The sequence below is a fragment of the Bactrocera tryoni genome, chromosome 5, assembly GCF_016617805.1.
Source record: "Bactrocera tryoni isolate S06 chromosome 5, CSIRO_BtryS06_freeze2, whole genome shotgun sequence".
In the NCBI taxonomy this organism is placed as follows: domain Eukaryota; kingdom Metazoa; phylum Arthropoda; class Insecta; order Diptera; family Tephritidae; genus Bactrocera; species Bactrocera tryoni.
Window position 1 is genome coordinate 69419562 of NC_052503.1, and position 20678 is coordinate 69440239.

General features: G+C 37.4%; 3 protein-coding genes across 3 annotated transcripts; 1 reads left to right on the forward strand and 2 right to left on the reverse strand.

The window, feature by feature from the left end:
* The first annotated feature begins 731 nt into the window (after nt 1-731).
* Nucleotides 732-5770, forward strand: LOC120778228. Its single transcript, XM_040109986.1, has 3 exons — nt 732-1546; nt 4086-4756; nt 4823-5770. Exons 1-3 carry the CDS (start codon nt 1372-1374, stop codon nt 5543-5545), a joined length of 1569 nt encoding a protein of 522 aa, XP_039965920.1. The 5' UTR covers nt 732-1371; the 3' UTR covers nt 5546-5770.
* A 7287-nt stretch (nt 5771-13057) lies between these two features.
* On the reverse strand, nt 13058-14151 carry LOC120777567. The gene is made up of 2 exons (XM_040108966.1): nt 13839-14151; nt 13058-13645 (listed from the first exon to the last, which is right to left on the reverse strand). Exons 1-2 carry the CDS (start codon nt 14062-14064, stop codon nt 13197-13199), a joined length of 675 nt encoding a protein of 224 aa, XP_039964900.1. The 5' UTR covers nt 14065-14151; the 3' UTR covers nt 13058-13196.
* A 3487-nt stretch (nt 14152-17638) lies between these two features.
* On the reverse strand, nt 17639-19289 carry LOC120777565 (transcription factor Adf-1-like). The gene is made up of 2 exons (XM_040108965.1): nt 18464-19289; nt 17639-18124 (listed from the first exon to the last, which is right to left on the reverse strand). The coding sequence occupies exons 1-2, from the start codon at nt 18630-18632 to the stop codon at nt 17718-17720; spliced, it is 576 nt and encodes a 191-aa protein (XP_039964899.1). The 5' UTR covers nt 18633-19289; the 3' UTR covers nt 17639-17717.
* Between the last annotated feature and the right edge of the window lie 1389 nt (nt 19290-20678).

The window sequence follows — 20678 nt, forward strand, 5'->3', positions numbered from 1 at the left end:
GCCATTGCCGTCATCGCCACAGCAACACTGTTGCCATTGCCTGCACCCGGCTAGCCGCCAGCGTCGCCTCCACACACAGCGCGCCGCGCGCACCAATTTTTACAACTGTACACATGTATGTACATACATATTTGCTATAATATATTGTGCGCTTATCGTGTCGCTTTTGCTTTCAGCTGCAGCAACAACAGGCGCAGCAGCATTGGCGCTGGCGTTAGCAGCGTAGACCACTGTCGTTAAGTTGACTTGCGCCAGGTAGTCGGGAGCAAGTGTCGCGCGCTAGCGCTCATACCTATGTGCTTGTGTATGTATAAGCGCTGTTGCCTTTGCAAGCGCTGGTATATTATGTATTGATTGTGGTCGTCAACGCGTCATTGCTTTGACCAACGAACAACGTACAGCCAGCCGCTAGCTGGTGTTGCTATATTGTCAGCGACGTTTGCTTTGTTGTTGACGTTACTTAATGGTTTCGTTCAGTTTCTGCTCGGCTATTGTTGCTGTCTGCTCGTACAAATACACGCGCGTACACACATCTAAACATGCTTTACCTCTCTTGTGTCCCGGCCACACTCTCGCCGCAACCACTTTGCAGCAGACAGCGACAAGCAATCGCTGCTGCCGCCCCGCTGTACACAAACACACACACGAGAAACTCAACCAACCGAACTCAGCCCAGTTTAGCTCAGCACAGCACATTTCGCATTCAGTTGCTCGTCTACCGTTGTAGCTGTTGCTCGCTTTTTTTCGTCGATTGCCTGCGTCGTCACAGCGCATACCTAAATACATATATACATATTTCGTATTTGTACAGCGCGTATTGTGTGTGTGTGCGCGCCGCTACTTCAGTCATTTGTTATCGTTTGGCGCGTTGGTTCGTTTGTTCATTCCGCCATTTGTTGACCACAATTGCAAGTTGCTGTGCTGCGAAATTGCAGTTGCTACACCAGCGCCTTGCTGTTCGGTGATTTCATCATTGCTGGCTGCGTCATTTGTATCGAGCGCCTTGCGAAGACGTGTGTGTGCGCGGTGTGCGCTCTGTAAATAAAATTATACAGTGAATTGCTGCAACTGTTGCTACTAAGTGTTGACATATACATATGAGTATACAATTACAAAATATAATTTTTTGTAAAATAAAACGCATTCTTCTTTGGCGCGTTCTGGCAGTTTCATAAAACTTAACGCTTTGCCAGCATTTGTCCGCCGCGGCGGTTGAAACGCGTCAGTCACAAGTGTTTATTAGTGATTTTATTGCGCTTGTGTGCGCGTGTGTGTGTGTGTATATATTGCAAGCGCACATTGTATGTGAGATTTTATTGCATTGCCACAACAAAAACAACAAACTTTGTCGCAGCAAATTACCAAAGCAAAATGAGGCTGTCCACACCGAACGACTCCAAACCGGATAATTATCAAATTAACGCGAAAATCTGCCGTCTAGTCGAGCGCTACCCCTGCATGTACGATCGCTCGCATCCGCACTACCTGAAAAAGGATGTGGTCGATAAGGCGTGGGTGAAGATTTCCAAGGAAATGGATGACTCAAGTAAGTACATAAAAACATAAATAGCTATTTGCCTGCAAACGCGCATTTAAGCTAACAAACTTAAGCGCGTTTGCGTGCGCGAACGAACAGTAGCCAACACATTTGCATGAGTGCAATAAAAAAGCACCAACAACAATAGCAAAAATACTACACACTAGCCTGGCGCTCGCTTTGCTGCTCCCTGCTGGGCGAAAACCTTTTCCGCCTACTTGCAGCTGTCATGACGTGTTGTTTCGCCTTGCTGTTGGTTGACAACATGCGCTTGTTGTTGTTGTGGCCTTTGTTTTTTATGCCGCTCCATAACCACTGCTTGGTGCGGCAAAGCGCCGACAGTCACACAGTCAGCGTGTCAATTGCGCGCACTTTGTTGCCATTATTATGGCCGACGCGTGCGCGCGTTTTTGTCGCGACGTCAAAGCCGGCGTGGACGCTGGCGGCAGCGCTTGAATTTTGTCGTTGACAACCAGCCTAGCATACAGCGCTAATCAGCAATTTAATGCGCTGCCGAGTTATTGCTATCGTCATAACGCAGATTATAAATTTACATATATATTTTTTACAGTTGTTGTTATTGACCATTGCATTGTCAGCGCTAAAATGTGATGTGCCGTATTGTTATTCGTTAGCCGCTGCCGTCGCGTCGCTGCTTTGTTATTATTGTTTTTGCTTGTTTAAATTATGCTCGGACTCTTGCGCGGGCTTGTGCGCTCTATTTTTCGTTCACTCTCACAGTCTTTGTTTGCGCTCGCTCTGCTCTCAGCGCTTGTTTGTTTTTGCGCCACTTTCTGCTGAGCGCGCTCTGTTTTACTTTTTTCTGTTCGCTGTTTTTCCTTTATCGTTGTGTTTGTCTGTTCGTTCAGCCGTTGTTGGCGCTTTATGCTGTTGCCAACAATGACAATGAATAGCAGCGGGGGCAACATTTGTGCGGCGCTGCCGTGCAGCGGAAATGCCGGTGACTCGGTCACGTACACACATGCGCATGCAACATATACATACATATATAATATATTACTGTATATACATATGTATGTAAGTATACCGTCTCACAGCTGTGTGGTTTGCTTGCATTGCATTCGTGTGCTTTTCACTTTTGCCGAAGTGCAAATGTATCGTGGGGTTTGAATACTTTACTACGACGTAGCTAAATAAGTTGGTTGTTTTCGAGAAACACAACATTTTTTTACTTTTTTACCTGAAATGAAGCAAATTTGCAAAGTAATAATTCGCTTCAGAACCCTTCTCATACTTTAGAAGCGTTGGAGAAGCTCTTGAACTAATGTAAAGTCATTTTCTGAACAGAATTCTCTTCAGAAATCCTCTCATTTTGTAAAACCGTTAGAGAAGCTCCATAGTTTCTTATCCAAGTTCCTTAGCCCTCCTTTCCCTTCGACATAAGAGTTGGCTTATAAGAATGTTGAAACTTCCCGAAATATAAGAACTTTAAGGTTATCTTAGTTCCACCGTTTACTTCAGTAATCTTGTAATTTTTATAGAAACTTTGAAGATTCGTTGCTAGTATCGAAAAGTGTGGTTTGATATAACCTCATTCTTATTTCAGACTAGACTACTTATTATCCATGTAAGATCTGGAATGTAAGTCTTATCTGAGGCATTCGAACTCACATTATAGTCAAGGCACCTCCTTTTTTACGTTCTATAAATATTGTAGACTCTTAACTAGTACCGGAAAGTGCGGTTTGATATAACCTCATTCTTATCCCAGACCAGATTACTTTTCTTCGAGCGAAGATCTGAACTGTATGAAGTATAAGAAATATTCGAACTTACATCATAGTCTGCTTCTATTTTGCGTTATAATAGTTCTATAAAAGACTGACATTTTCTTGTGATTCTTTATAGAAATACTAAAGTTTTTTGACTGGTACCGAGACGGGTTAGACAATGCTCTCTGATATGGCCATATTCAGCTGGTAATCACCATCGACTCCAAATTTTAGATACGGGTCTCTACATTATACCAACCGAACTGTACAAAAGCCACTTCTGTTTAACAGTTGGTCATTACGCGTCTTGTATTCTGGGAAAAGCATTCTAAGTTGCTTTGGGAATACTTTTAATCCTTTACCCAGATAATTCAGTTAAGAATCTGACTGATCGAATTTGATATAAGTTTAAAAATATATAAGTTTTCTATTTGCTTTAACCATAGTTCTCGCTGAAATGCGAAAGTCAGATCCTCTAGGTTTCGAAACAAGAGAAAGTGACCACATAATTTCCTTTGCTAGAAGCAGAGGCATCGCTGAAACATTGTGGCCAAAGCGAAGATTAGATTCCATCAAATTTCGAACCAGTACAAAGCAGACTTTGACAGTTTTAACTCACAGTTACCGAGGACAGCTGAAACTCTGTAATATTTTACCTTTTTTACCATACAGTTTGACAGTTCCTTCTGGCTTTAGACAATTCCAATACTGCGTGGAGCTCTAACCTTCAAAATGCACACCACCCAAACTGTTCATCATCTACGTGGTATCATATACATTCAAACCGTACTAATTTCTGTTTCTACTCCCTCTAGTTCCTTCATGTAAAGAGCGCTGGCGCAACATACGTACCTCTTTTGCGCGTTCCATCAACGTCAACAAAATACCGTCCAGCGCGAATCGTACCAAACCATATTACCTACACGAAGAGCTACAGTTCCTTGCACGTCACATAACACCCGGCATACCGGTGTCGCGTCGTCCCAACTATTACACGTCGGCCGATGAGAAGAGCGAAATGATTGAGGTGCCCATTGGTGAGGAGTCCTTTGACGGCTTTGTCGCTATGGCGGCACAAGAGGAAGAGGAGGAGGAGGAACAGCAGCGCAACACTGACGAAGACGATTCACGTCAGGAACGTGCACCAAGCAGTAGCGGAGATGAGGCTACACAATCGGGCAAGGGCGAACAACAAATGGTGCAGTGTCAGCAACAGTCAACGGATGAAATGCAAGCCGATGCGACGGAACGTAAATTACCAGTACAAAACTCGCCGCTGCCGCTGCTGTCGCAACATATGCAACAACAACAGCCTGTGTCACTGCCGCAACAACAGCAGCTGGTAGCGACACCGCCGATCGAAGCCATGGAAGTGGAGCGCGCTGTGGCCGAAGCGCCAGTGGTGCCACTCTATCCGTTCAAAAAGCGCCTGCGCACTGCCGAGTCCATGATGTGCGCCGAGGTGGAACAAGAGCGCGATATTAAGGTGAGTTATAACTACTAATTTTATAAACTTCTTTTCAATAATATATAATTCATTTTTACCATACAGCCGCAACCCAGTGAACTCTGCACACCCGATCCCGACTTTGATGCCGCTTTTCTGCAAGGTTTGTTGCCCGAAATGAAGGCCATGGACTTCCGTCAAAAGATCATATTTAAGAAACGTATTTACGAAGTAATCGGTGAGATATTCGAGAGCACAGCACATGGCAGCAGCGCAGCACGTCGGCCGTCGCATTCAAATAGCACACATAACGGTAACATATCATTTGCCAGCAGCAATGGCACACCACTAAGCAATGGCTATACGAATGGCTACACATCGTGCAATAAACGACGCACTCCTACACCCAGACCGACACCGGCTACATCGCCTTCGGCTTCCGGCTATGCCTCGCCTTCAAATATGTTTAACACCGCGTCACCCACCGCTATGACTGTAGTTAATGCCGCGGACTTGGCGATATTACGTCGTCTCAGCACCTTGCTACAGAGTCCTGCAGTAGCGTCCAGCACTTCCGCTATGACCGCATTACCAAAGAATGTCGCTTCGATCTCCTCGACGGTGCGCCACTCTGCTAATACCCCACCAACAACGGCCGCGTCGCCGGCTAGTGCGCATCGTGGCGCTATGACGCGTTCCAGCGCCAATCTGCTGCGCACCAATATGATCAACGGCGCCACACCCTCCTCATCCACCACTTATGCCTCAGCTTCGTCCACACCAGCCGCCGCCAGTCATGCAGTCAAACAGGAGCTGCTGGACGACTGAGCATCCATTCTACTTTAGTTACCATGTGTGTTTGACTAGTTCAACTGTTTTTAATGCTTTGGGTAAATTGTAGCTTTAGAGTGCTAGTGCTTAAGTTGTTTTAATTGAATTTAATTTTTGAGGTTTTTATTTAATTTTGTATGATAATATGTACCATATACATGTCTATTTCTAAGTGATCCATGTTCAGTTTTCATGAATAAATAAATTGTAAGCGAATTTGTACTTATTTGTTCGAATTATTATTGTAACGGTATGTAATAATTGTCTAAGATAATAACGTCTTCTCGGAAGGGACGAAGTTTTCACCGAAAGCCTGGGACTATCATTGGAACAGACGTTCGCTCGAAGTGCTTAGATTTGGTTTTAACCCTGATACCCTCATAAATACGAGGTCTCAAAATTGTTAAGCCGTTATAGAAAAGCACACTGTCTAATGGTTTGAGGAATATCGCAATATACATATATACATATACATATAGTATATATATATAGTCAATAATTCGTATAAGAAGCGATCCACATTCCTATTGTGCTGCTCAGATTAACATCACGGCGATCTTCGGATATTTCTGTGGAAAACTAATATTTTGGTCAACGCTCGAAATGCTACTTCATCTCAGGTTTTATGGGGATCCGCTTGAACAATTTGATAGAAGAACTTATTGTAACTTTTAAAGAAGTCTTATGAAGACTAGCAATGATATGGACGTGGTAAGCCAAGGCAACTAAAAAATACTGAAGTATTAATTTTTTTTAAATATTTTTAACTTCAAAACAGCTGGCAACCCTTTTTCTCTGAATGACTCACAAAACTTTTTGTCTTAAACTGCTTTCTGCACGCGCATATATGTACATATGTATATGTATGTATGTATCTTATAAATGTTGCAATGTTTTTATTTCCTTATTCAAATCAGGTGGCAACATCATACAAATTTATTTTGACAATACATTTTTTATCAAAAACACCACAAATTTTATATTTTGAAATTTCTTTTCTAAATATTTATTAGTATTTTTTGAAAGTGTGGCAACTCCACTGTCATTTACTAAAATTTGGGTTTTGAAAACAAATGCAAGTTTACACAGACATTTCAATGCGAAGCTGGTACACCTATTTTCATATCAAGATATTTTTTAATGAAGTCAATCAATCTGGCAACTCCATAAAACACTTTAAATGTTTATAATATTTAAAATTTTCATATGTGCAAGTAAATTAAGATTTAAGACACTTTTAATTATATTCAGGTGGCAACTCCATAAAACAATACTTATTTAAAATCAAAGAGTTTTTCAAGCGTTTATTAATTTCTTGTTTAAAAATGAGTTACAAACCATTTAGTTATTAGATAGCAATATTTTGTGGTAAATCATACGAGTATTTCTAATAAAATAATTTTTTTTTAAAGGTTGTAGCACTTTTATTTTTTGTTAATTTTTTTTTTTTGTAATTCTGAATCAGATGGCAAAGAAATAAACTGTCATTTCTAAAATTTTCATAAAAGTACTATGTTTTTATTGACATTGTATGTATATTTTCAAATTTTTATACTAAATACGACCTATAATTTCAATTAGTGTGGCAACTCCATACCAGCATTTAATTTTTAAAATTTTCATAAAAATACTCTTACTCAAATTAAAAATTTTGAATGGCAAATGGCAGATGTCATTTTTAAAATTTTCATAAAAGTGTGGCAACTCCATACCAGCATTTACTGAAATTCGAATTTCGAAAATACATATGCATATTTCTACTCATATTCTGTTGCGAATTTGCAAATATAAATTTAAAATTATTTATTTATTTATAATCAGCTGGCAACTCCATAAAAAAATGTAAATGTAAATTTTTATAATATTTAAAGTTTTTGCAATTTCCGATTATGTGCTTAACTCTCGCTTTCATTTCAATAAAATATCAGTTATAAACAGATGCCAACTCTCCAAAATACAATAACTTAAAAAATAATCTTTTTTCACTTGTTATTCATTTCTTATTTATAAATTACTAAATATTTTTCTTCTTATTATTTATTATTTTTTTTATATAGTTTCTTAACTTACCGCTGTTTTATGGCTTCAATTTGAAAAGTAATATTATTTCATATCGGCAAATTGATCATTTCTTTGCCCGAACAACAACGCTGGTAAGTTGATCAATAAACGTAGCATACTTATAGGGAGCTCCATCAATTTCAGAATACAAAAGAATTCTCAGCAGCGAAGTATCTCTTCATTAGTAGAAACAAACTACATATACTTGTGTGTGTGTTTGTATGTATCGACTTTAAATTCTTCTGAGGAGCATTAAAGATATTAATATGAACTCTCACATGCAATAAATAAAAAAATTTGCATTTTACGAATATTTTTTCTCTCATGACATACATATTTTATATTTCATTGTTTTACAAGCTTTAATTGCAAACCCAAATATATATACAATCATGTACACAATTTCATTAGTTACATTACCGCCAATGTCACATAAAAGAGAATGAGAGTAAACTTGCTATGAAGCTCAAATGGCCAACTCACGTGCTTATACAAAAAATAACAACAAACTAGTCATGCAAAGTCTATCTCAGCTGCCCTCACGCATACCTAAATCCACGGGAGAAAGAGAGAGAGAGAGAGAGAGAGATCACGTCTTTTCTAATAGCTCCACCCGTTGGATAGCGCAAGATGGCGGCCAGATAGTAGTCTCACGAACAGGTTTCCATTACGCACTCTACCAATAATGATCACGTATATAATCTTGCATGATCAAAAGCAGCTACCCAGCAAGAAAATTTAACAGGTAACTAACAACTATAGCTAGTGTACTTCGACACACTTTTTTTAAGAATTCGTCATATATAAATCGTGATTAATTTCCAGGTTCCCTACTTTTTTTTAAAGAAAAATTATAGAAACTTCAAATTTAATGGGGAATGTTTATTATCATTCAAACGAAATTCTTTGGCTTTTATGTTTTGAAGATTATCTCTTTCAAATCTTGGCCGCGGCTACGTCTCAGATGGTCCATCCGTTTAGTTAAATTTTCGACAACTCGTTCGAGCATTTCAACTGGTAACTGGCAAATGAAACGCGTGAGGTTATGCTTCAAGGCTTAAGACGAATCGGGATTGTCCGCATAGACTTTAGACTTTATACATCTTTACAGGAAAAAGTCTAACACTGTGATATCACACGATAAAAAATTTTCGTATTTTTTGAAGCACCCTAATAAACATTGATTAATCTTTGACCAAAATATTTATTATTAGTGTTTTAATAATATTTCTTATTCAAATCAATTATTTCAGTACAAAATATAATGTTAATTGTTTTCATTATCAACCATAATGACGAAGCTATACGATATTTCTTCGAAGCTTGGAAGACCTGGAACAGAGTCCATTAGGGGAACTCTCATATCTTCAGCTCTTTTAATTGCCTGTACTGATTATTATTTCTTAATAAAATGTGGGATCTCATGTACATAAATACATGCAATGATGTAAAAATCAAAATCGTAATCGTACGTGCTTTAGCTTTTTTATAACTACCTCCAGATTCCGTTAGGCATAGGTGCCGTATGTATGCATCCGCTCACAATTTCATACAATGTATTTTTAGATTAATAAATGAGGAATGCTCCGCGACCTTGGGTTTATTGTACTTATACAATACAATTTTTATATTAATCATTATTTATTGGAAAATACTGTGTGTTGAGTACACCGCCTACCTACCTTCCGTGGAAGAGCGTAGACTTAGTCGTTCGTTGAAAGAAACTGAGGTTGCCACAGAAAATCTTGACAATGAACATTCCCTTGATGAACTACTGCGCCTCATGCAAGATATGACCCGAGTTATACATGAAATAACCGAGTTTAAAAATGATTACTGTGCATGTTGTCTACATCCAAATAGAAGCCGGTAAACGACGTAGTTACCATTAAGAAATAACAAGAAGTCTGACAATGAGTTAACATAATAATAAGTCACCTGTATGGACCCGGTAATAACATTAGCAGTAACTGAACTTTAACAGGATTTTTACAGTGAACCAAAAAATTATATCTATGAATTGCACATACTGATTGTCATTTATTTAATAAATTATTGAAAATAATATAATAGAAATATTTTTCTTTATTTACTGAAACTGCTTACTTAAATTCTAAGAAATACTGATATTATCGCAACGCCTTTACAAAATAGATGAAATTCATTTGGAATCCTTAACTTTAACTTTGTACTTTGTGGTTGGGGCCTCGCTCTTTAACAGGTTAAATTACATAGCTCCTAAGTCTAGTCAATACATTAAATTAAAAAAAAAGGACACATGGATCATGGCCGGAAAAATGCTTAAGATGAGCTTAGGCGTTCGGCATCTGAATCAGGTGTGTTCAGTTTTTCTAGTGAATTCGCAAAACATCTGCTTCAATTGAAAACACAAATGGTGGCGTGATATGAACAGACACGCAATGTGTTCACAGATCGTTGGCTAATCCGGCTCGAATGACGCTTAATTGAGAACCTTAGCACATAGCATGAACCGAATTTCCGAGAGCCATATTATTTAGTAAAGGAAATGGAATTGAAAATTAATAAGCCAGCTCAACTGAAGTGGAAGCAAATGAAGTAGAAACGTTAGCCGGTATTGTCAGAATAAATGAGAATGGCAACTCTGGAGCTAGGGAAAATGGAGATCTTGGCTAATAGCGTGATTTTAAGAAGAACATTTTTTTTCTTTTTCTAAAAATATTTGCTTTACTGATTTGATTTTGTTTGTTTTGAAGGATATATGCAGTTTTCAACACCCAAAAGTGAACATTACAGACTCTATGAGGTGTTATACATACATATACATATGTACATATATACATATATAGTAAACTTCCGTTGTAAGTTAAGGTACATGCAAAAGCATAGATACATATAAGGTGCGTTCCAAAGAAAACCGGACTTAAAAAAAAACAGAACAAATGGTTTTTCGGCAAAATCAATTTATTTTATTCAAAATAGTCTCCTTCTGCTTCAATACAGCTTTTTGCATGGTTCAATAATTTTTCATGGTCCCACGGTAGTTGGCGCAGATTATGGGTTCTCCCTTTTTATGGATTGGGCATAGCACACTTAAATTCCAATCGTTGGGCATGCTTTCGTCCGACCATATTTTGCAAAGAAGCTGATGCATGCTCCTTATCAGTTCTTCGTCGCCTTGTTTGAATAGCTCGGCCGGCAATCCATCGGCCCCCGCTGCTTTGTTGTTCTTCAGATGGGTAATTGCTATTCGAACTTCTTCATGGTCGGACAATGGAACGTCTGCTACATCGTCATCAATTGGGGAATCGGGTTCGCCTTCTCCTGGCGTTGTACTTTCACTGCCATTCAGTAGGCTGGAGAAGTGTATCCTCCATAACACACACACTCGTCAGAATTGAGACTTGGTCACTGGAGTCTGGTGCTTCACTTTCATTAGACAAAACACATATCCTTCATGTATGTAGGAAGCAAAATTGCAACGGTATTTCACTAACCCACAACCAAACTAACATCGAATGTAAAACACAGCTGAAAATACTAGGATTAATTTTTGACTCTAATTATAATTTTAATGCTCACTGTAAATATGTCAGAAACTCGTTAATGTCACGATTAAATATTGTTAAATGTCTCTCGTCTAAGCATTCATTTATTCATCCGAACACACTAGTCAATGTTGTTGAATGAATCTCTTCTCGTTGTTCTTCGTCTTTTCCGGTCCGGTCCGGAATGTTCGGTCCCTTAATTGGGAAGGTACCGCTGCCCAGCTGGTTGATGTCCTCGTTAGAGTGAAGGCTGACATCACCGCGGTCTAAGAAATGCTATGGACGGGACAAGGACTGAAACGAGTAGGTGCTTGTGGCATTTACTACAGTGGCCATATAAAGGGGCGCAAATTTGGAGTGAGATTCGTGGTGGGCATCAAAGCGAGGTTCTTCAGCATATCTCTGATTTGCGCCCACGCCCCTGCAGAAGAGAAGGACGATGTGACCAAAGATGCCTTTTATGAGCTCTTGAGAGCTGCCCCCGTCATGATATCAAAATTGTGCTTAGCGACTATAACGCCAGAATGGGCAGGGAAGGTATCTTCGCTACATCAAACTACCTGTCTGTCGAATGACAATTACCCGTCTGTAGGACGATAAAGCGGCGGGGCCGATGGTTTGCCGGCCGAGCTACTCAAACGCGGCGGTGAAGAACTGATAAGGCATGTATCAGTAAATTATGGTCGGACGAAAGCATGCCCAACGATTGGAATTTAAGTGTGCTCTGGCCAATCGACAAAAAGGGGAACCCACAATCTGCGCCAAATACCGTGGGATAAGTCTCGTCAATATCAACAACAACGAACGATGTTTGCGCCCGTAAAGAAGAAGAAGAAGATCCATATATCCTTTTTTTAATTTAATGTTGTGGAATACTTTGCTCTGCACTTCAACTAGCGCGCAATCTAGTTTATAGTTTTCGTCACAACTGGTATAGCCCATATATATTTTGATCATCTCTTCATGTGCTAATAATACGTTGATATAAAAAATACGTGTAAGTGCCTTTAACATTTTATAGCGGTAAGTATGGTTTACTTTCATCAGCGATCCCTATTTTGTACTCATTTTAGAAAATAGAGGCGAGTCAACCTTTTTAGAGAAATAAGAGAAATGGAAACCCATTGGGTTATTGAAGTTATATGGACTTGAGGTTGAGCGATTGAGTAGTTCTTGAATTGGCCCCAAATCCATTGACTCGAAACCATTTTTTGTAATGTTTGCTTATGGCAGGCAGATTTTGGTTTAACTAGATAACGAAGTATTAAGTAGTTGTTCTAGCTTTCGAATTTCGGTCACACAACTATCTACGAATATTCAGTTCATTAACTGAAGTAATTAAAGATTAAATGATTGCTTTTGCTGTTCTTTATGATGCTGCCATCGCCATCTGCCATCATAATTTTGTGATCGTTTATCCCGACACCGAGTAGGTCTTAAGATATGGCGGCCCATCATTCAATTTTGTTCCCGGGTTCTATATAGTCCTTTTGTATCATACTACTTCCCATATACCTCAGTTTCATCAAGATATCTCAATTTTTACTCAAGTTACAGCTTGCACGGATGGACAAACAGGCACAAAGATTTCAACTTTTCTTGTCATCCTGATCATTTATATATATACATATATAACTCTCTATCTATACTATAATACTCTGTAGCAACTGGTTGCAAGAGTAAGAGAATGTAATAGAAGATAGTAGACGGAAATCAGAAGTTAAACACCGTGATCATTCAAGCAAATTCGCCATTAATTAGCCAAATTCATTCATCAGGCCCGCTTGAAAAGAAACGCTCTAACAGTCTAATAAGGAACAACGTACTTCGAAAAGGGTTCAAACTGAATTTCGTCTAGTTAGTAAAGGCGTTACGATATTATCAGTATTTCTTAGAATTTAATTAAGCAAATGAGTTTCAGTAAATAAAGAAAAATATTTCAAATATATTATTTATATGTATATGTGTCATTCATAGATAAAATTTTGTGGATCACTAATGTTATTACCGGGTCCATCCGGGTTACTTATTATAGTTTTACTTCATTCTCATAGTTCTGGTTAATTCTTAATGGTAACTTCGTCATTTACCAGCTGCGGTTTTGATGTAGAGAACATGTCTGCGTTATTACATTTATTCATTCTTTTCTGAATGTTTTCCTGCAAAGTACGGAGTCCTTGTTCGTCTATTTTGTCCACTAGATACTTTATCTCATTTTGCATGTAATCATTGCCATCCCCGCTTGCACTACTTTTCATTCCGCTGATTTCGTGTACAACTTGCAACACGCTAATGTGGCATAGACTCTGCTCTCTTTGGGTCATATCTTGCATGTAGCATCGTAGACTTTCAAAAAATTGTTTATTGCGGAGGTCTTTATTTTCTGCGGCAACCGAGATTTCTTTACATTGACCTTTACGACCACGCTGTTTCTTGTCGGCCTCTACGGCACGTAGATATGCGATGTACTCAGCACGCAGTTTTTCCCAACGAGCCTTGCATTGAGACACTGAAATCAGTAAGCAAATCAAGAAGAGTAAAATTATTGCAAACCACAAAAATTGTTAACTGTCGTTGCACCGTAGCTATAATCCCCTACACAAATAAAAAAGCTGTATGCTTCGATCTGAACAATTATCTCAGATATTGTACCGTTGTAGTTACCATGGTGTACTTGGCTTTCCGCTTTTTGTCAAACTCACCTGACTTCCCCAACAAGTCCGCAATCGTGCGCCATGCCTCATCTGTAGCCTTTTTCTGACCGTAACCCTTGTGTCCTTCGTCGTACAGCTGCGGATGCTGCTCCACCAAATTACATAACTTTTTATCTTCTTTTAAAGTCTTTTTGTTCTTTATATCCGTACGTGCTCTTCCATAAGGCTTATAATGTTTAGAAAGCTGCTTCATCCTACAAGTGTTTGAATCCATGCTACGGCTCTTTTACTCTTAAACTTTTCTTGAAATTTTCAAATTGTAGTTTTTAAATTTTTTTAAAATATTTCTCGTAAAATTTTTTCTAATTTGTTGTATTCTAGAGATTTTTTTCATTTATTTCATTAGTTCATTATGTCTTTGCTATACGTGTTCAACTGGCTAAAATGTCTAGTCCACAGTGTTATTTATAGTTTTCGCTACAATTGTTTAACTTGTAATTTATCGAATCCGTCGGGTGCGGTTTTCATGCTATGTATAATATACATACATATGTTGTAATTTGATAAGAAACTATATAAGAATTCATACGTGACTTTTTGTTTGAATTCACATGCTCAAGGAATTTTTATACTATAGACAAAAGTAAGTTTAGTCATCAATAGCTATTAGGGTAAACCATTCCTATTTCACCAGCGATTAATGATTTATATATATTTGCGTTCGACAAAAAACAAAAACAAAAACAGAAACTAAGTGCCTAAAAGCAAAATGTGCTGTTTGGGTTCGAAACTCTGATATTTTATGGACTTGAGGTTGAGCGATTGGATAACCATCTTCCACTAACTCGATACCACTATTTGCAATAATTGTTGGTGTGTTTTGGATGATTATTTATCTATTCGTATAAGTACTTGTCGTTTAGTAACACGTTTCAAGAAATATTGGTTAATCGAAAAAGTCTTTTCGTATTTCTAATCAAATTTCAACTTATTTTTTTATATTTATAACAATTTTTAATGAACCAAATATATGTACAATTTTCGTCAATCACTTTTTGCCATTTTTCCGCAAGAGGCATTTCTCCATCAGTGTAAAACTTTTCTAATTTTTCGGCGAAAAACTGCGACAAGTAATTTTCACAGGCTTCTCTTGAAGCCAACTTTACTCCAATAATAAATTCTACATTGACCGATACAAATAGTAGTCCGTTGGCGCAAGATCAGGGCTATATGCTGGATGCATCAAAATTTCCCATCCAAGCTCTCCCGGTTTTTGCCGAGTCATCAAAGATGTGTGCGGTCCTGATGGAAGACGGAGCTCTTTTGTTGATCAGTTCTGACCGTTTTTTTCGATTGCTGAAGCAATCAGTTTTTGACAGTAAAATGTAGAATTAATGCCACCAAAACCTTGAAAAGGCTGGCTACACTTTTTTTAATGATTCAAAACCGTTTGATGATGAATGTTAAGTTCCCTGGCGATGTCATGGCTACTTTTGTGACAGTCTGGTCAATATTTTCCATAATTTCATCGACTTTTCCAACGATAGATCGACCAGAGCGAGGTACATCGTTCACATTGAAATTTCCAGAACGGAAGTGAGCGAACCATTGTTGTACTACACGAACACGAACTGTAAACTTCACAAATTTCATTGGTGGCTTGCGTGGCATTCTTCCCTTTTGTTTTACAAAAAATTTCAAAATATAGTGAATTTCTTCATTATTTACTTTTATGTAACTTTTCTCAACTTCCCCTTATTTAATTTTTTTTTTGGTTTAATGGACCTTAAAATCTCATCTTTCCAACACACAATGTGATTGGCAGCACAGGAGATATACGAATACGAGGAAATTTCTCTGATTGCAATACACTTGGGCCACTTTAAAAAATTATTATGAATGATGAAACACATAGTTTTGTAGGAAATTTACTGCTCTATAAAAATGGTCTACTATGATTTTTCGATTGAGTTAAGCGTTTTCGAGATATTCATCGCCAAACATCAATGCATATTAGGGTGGATCAAATAAAATTTATTTTTTTTTTCGTTTGTTACTCGGAAAAATAGGTTCCTAGACACCTCTAAGAAAACCTCTCCAAAAATCTATTCATAATAATTTTTTTTCATTGAGTTATAAAATTCATAAGAAAAAAAGAATTTTTCCAAAAATAGTCAAATTTCAACCGTTAATATCTTTTAAACGGTTGGGTTTACGAAAAAATCATAAGAGACCATATTTTAGAGCATTCAATTTCCTACAAAACCTAATTATACAAAATATTTTTTCAAATTAGTTGGAAGCGAGATATAAATTTTTCTATCTGATAATAAGAAAAAAATAGAAAACCGTTAGGCGGAGGACCTTCCCGTTACAATTAAAAACTCATATTTGGAGAGGCTTTCTTAGAGGTGTCTAGGAACCTATTTTTGCGAGTACCAATTGAAAAAAAAAAAAATTTTTTTTGAATCACCCTAATATACATATATTATAAAGCCTCTGACTTTCACTTTTGTGTGTTAATACATATATCCTTTTCAGGTCTATACCTTCATGAAATTAAAGGCAAATTAGTAATGCAAATATTTTTTGAAACAAATTTATTTATAAGTGAAAAGCAGAATTTCACAAAGCGTTGTTGGTTTTTGTTGTTGACTGATGTTAACTCATAATGCTTAAAATATCGGGTGATTTTTTAAGAGCTTGATAACTTTAAAAAAAAAAAAAACGCATAAAATTTGCAAAATCTCATCGGTTCTTTATTTGAAACGTTAGATAGGTTCATGACATTTACTTTTTGAAGATAATTTCATTTAAATGTTGACCGCGGCTGCGTCTTAGGTGGTCCATTCGGAAAGTCCAATTTTGGGCAACTTTTTCGAGCATTTCGGCCGGAATAGCCCGAATTTCTTCGGAAATGTGTTCTTCCAAAGCTGGAATAGTTGCTGGCTTATTTCTGTAGACTTTAGACTTGACGTAGCCCCACAAAAAATAGTCTAAAGGCGTTAAATCGCATGATCTTGGTGGCCAACTTACGGGTCCATTTCTTGAGATGAATTGTTCTCCGAAGTTTTCCCTCAAAATGGCCATAGAATCGCGAGCTGTGTGGCATGTAGCGCCATCTTGTTGAAACCACATGTCAACCAAGTTCAGTTCTTCCATTTTTGGCAACAAAAGTTTGTTAGCATCGAACGATAGCGATCGCCATTCACCGTAACGTTGCGTCCAACAGCATCTTTGAAAAATACGGTCCAATGATTCCACCAGCGTACAAACCACACCAAACAGTGCATTTTTCGGGATGCATGGGCAGTTCTTGAACGGCTTCTGGTTGCTCTTCACCCCAAATGCGGCAATTTTGCTTATTTACGTAGCCATTCAACCAGAAATGAGCCTCATCGCTGAACAAAATTTGTCGATAAAAAGAACGAAAAAGTTGCCCAAAATGGACTTTCCGAATGGACCACCTAAGACGCAGCCGCGGTCAACATTTAAATGAAATTATCTTCAAAAAGTAAATGTCATGAACCAATCTAACGTTTCAAATAAAGAACCGATGAGATTTTGCAAATTTTATGCGTTTTTTTTTTAAAAAAAGTTATCAAGCTCTTAAAAATTCACCCGATATAACGAAATTCCCAACTAAATTGGATTCGATATAAAGTTGGACAACGCTGTTGAGTTTCTCTGCTGAGGTTATTTATACGCACTGACGCACTTTATGATGTATTTGGAGGTCTGAAATAATATGCTTTTTTTTTAAGACCTTAAGGCATTAAGTATATCATAGGAAATACTTACTTTTGTACGTTTATTATTGGTGTTAATTTTGAATACAGTTAAATTTCAGTGTTAAATTACTACAATTGTTAGTACAGATCCCAAGGTGAACAAAGGTTATAAATGTATATGTAATACGTTAAAGAGTCATAGCGATAATTCTGGTTCCTCCTTGAATGCCTGCACTGGTAGCTGTTGCATGGGCGCAGACAATTCGTTGTCATGATTAGTTTTTGTAGCAACAATTTGTCTAAGTTTATGCTCAATGATTAGCTCCAAATCTCGTAATCTTTGTTCGTCCATATTGTCAATTAGACGCATCGCTAATGAATAAGTTTCGTTGTTTTTGTTTGCGCTAGCTTCTGAGTTATTAATCCTATTATTTTGTCTATTATTTTGTGTAACTTCTTTTGGTAAGTTAGATTTTAAAAATTCCATCTCCTTTGCTAAATAGTACTGCCTACCACGGTTCTTTCCACGCTTTGTTTTGTAGGCGTCAATGGAGCGTGCGTAGGCGGCGCGTATATTTCGCCAGCGTTCCTTGCATTCAGGCACTAAAACAAAGAGCGAAAATAAATATTATTTTAGAAAGTATGAATTCTTTGTACATCAAGAATTTTCCAAAAATATTTAATTTACTTCCAAAATTTTTATAATATCTTAAAAATATTTTAAATAGAAAACTTCCATTTTAAGTTAAGGTACATACAGAAGTATATATGTATATGCATATGTATATACATGCTTATATATTTATGCATGTTAAAGGCGGCCAAACTGTGATACCCTTCTTCTTTGAGTTGGCACGTGGCACGTTTGCTGAAATGACGCCACTAATTTGTATTGCAAATTCACTGACGGTTTTGTGAAACCACCAAAAGTACTAAACTCACCTGGCTTCCCCCACATTTGGCTTATTTTTCTCCAAGCTTGATCTACAGCATTTGTTTTCCCATAAAGAATATGATCCCTGTCGTACAGCTGAGGATGCTGCTTTACTAAGTTAGCGAGTATTTTATTTTCTTCGCGATTATGGTTGCGTTGGCCGCTATTACGACTCATTTCATCACAATTTCAACTGGCTTTGACACTAATTAAGCGTGGTTAATAAACTTTTTGCAAATGTATTGTCTCAAGTCTTCGTATTTTTATAGGTGTGCACTACTCCACGGCCAACAGAAAACTGAGCTATGTATAATGATAACGCAAGATCACTCAAGTTATGATATGAATCACCTAAGCTCGCAGCAGTGGCTAGCCCGTAGCCGCTAGCTAATAAGAGAATTTAGCTACGTAGCACAAAATATCACGTAGAAGACGTGACACACAAGTATGATTGTTTTTACATTTTCTAAGAAAATTTAGGACAATATTTTTTTTATAATATCAGAAAGCAGATATTTTAGCGCGTTCATATTTTTCCAATGATCTAATGCTTTATTTCTACTAGAGAATTTAAAATTAAAAAATAGATTTCATTTCCGATATTAAGTCCAAATTTGGCGAAAAAAAATAATTTGCATGGCACAGTGGTCCAATCCGCACAATTTCTTTGCAGAAACTAACATTGTTTTGAAAAATAATTCTTGTCAAATTTCAGGAAGATATTATTAACAATAAAACCATGCCAGGACTTGATTTTTGAACGATCAGCTTGTCTGATCATAAAAATATTAGTTTACGCCAAATTTCTTTTAAAAAATATTTACAAAAAAGGTCTTGAAGAAATTAACAATGAAAAACAGGAAAAACTGGGTTACATTAATTCTAAGTTTAAATTTTGAGTTTATGTAAAGAATTGGAGAATACAAGGTTGAATATATTTCTATTACCTATAACTTTGCCCTATAAAGTTTTTCCATAGGACCAGCAGTTTTGGCGGAAATGGACATAAAACGTTTTAAACTCTTAAAAATTCAATCACTCACCTCACCTTCCTAGACTTCGTTTCGACCTCGGCTCACTCATGAATTATATTAAACTTAATTCGCCGACGGGCTACTATATTTTCCGATTCTAAATGTTCCCAAGATACGTTTATGCTAGGGGAAGGTATGACCTGAAGTTAGTTTTTATTTTTAAAAGTAGGCCAATGAAGTGCAAGTCTGGTGCACTCAGCATTTTCATAAGGTATTCCTATTAAATTTAATGGAAGTGGCAAATTTGTTATCATATATATTCCGTTAGAAGCAATCGAAATCAAACATGTAATTTTTCAGTGTACTGCGAAAGAAGAAAGAGCAAAATATGTACCTCTTTGTATAGTTCTTCTTCTTCTTTACTGGCGTAGATACCGCTTGCGCGATTATAGCCGAGTTAACAACAGCGTGCCAGAAGAAAAACTTTTCGCCAATCGGAGATACCAAGCGAAGCCAGCTCCTTCTCCACCTGGTCCTTCCAACGGAGTGGAGGTCAAATAGCCAACGCAAATGCTTACACAAAAAATTAGCAACAAATTAGTAATGAAATTTCTACCTCAGCTGCACACATGCGCATCAAAAACTAGAGAAAAAAAGACAGAGGGAGATCATACGTCTTTTCTTAGAGATCCACCCATTGGATAGTGCAAAATGGCGGCCAGATAGTTGTCTCACGAACAAGTTTGCGGCACGCACCAATAATGATCACGCTACTTATATACCCTTGAAAGATCGAAAACAGCCACCCAGGAAGAAAATTCAACGGGTAAATAACCACTATAGCTTCTACACACAATGTTTTTTTTAAGAATCATCAATCCATTTCGACGTTCACTATTATTTTTAAGGCAAATCACAGAAACTTCATATTTAAGGTTAACGGTTACGTTCTCACCGGCATCATTTTTTAAGATATATGGACCTTTTACGAATATTCAGTTCATTAATAGAAGTAATTTATTAAGGGAATACTTTTTCTGTACTTTATGATGCCGCCATCGTCTGTGTTCATAATTTTGTGATCGTGTATCCCCATACATTTATTGGTGCTTGGTTTGTACACCGAAAAGTGGAAGAATCAGGTGGAATTTAGAATGGTGCTTTATGGAAAGTAGGCGTGGTTCTGGTCCGATTTAGCTTATTTTGCACTGGAGTAAGAAGGATATGTTAATAAGATGTACCACAGTTA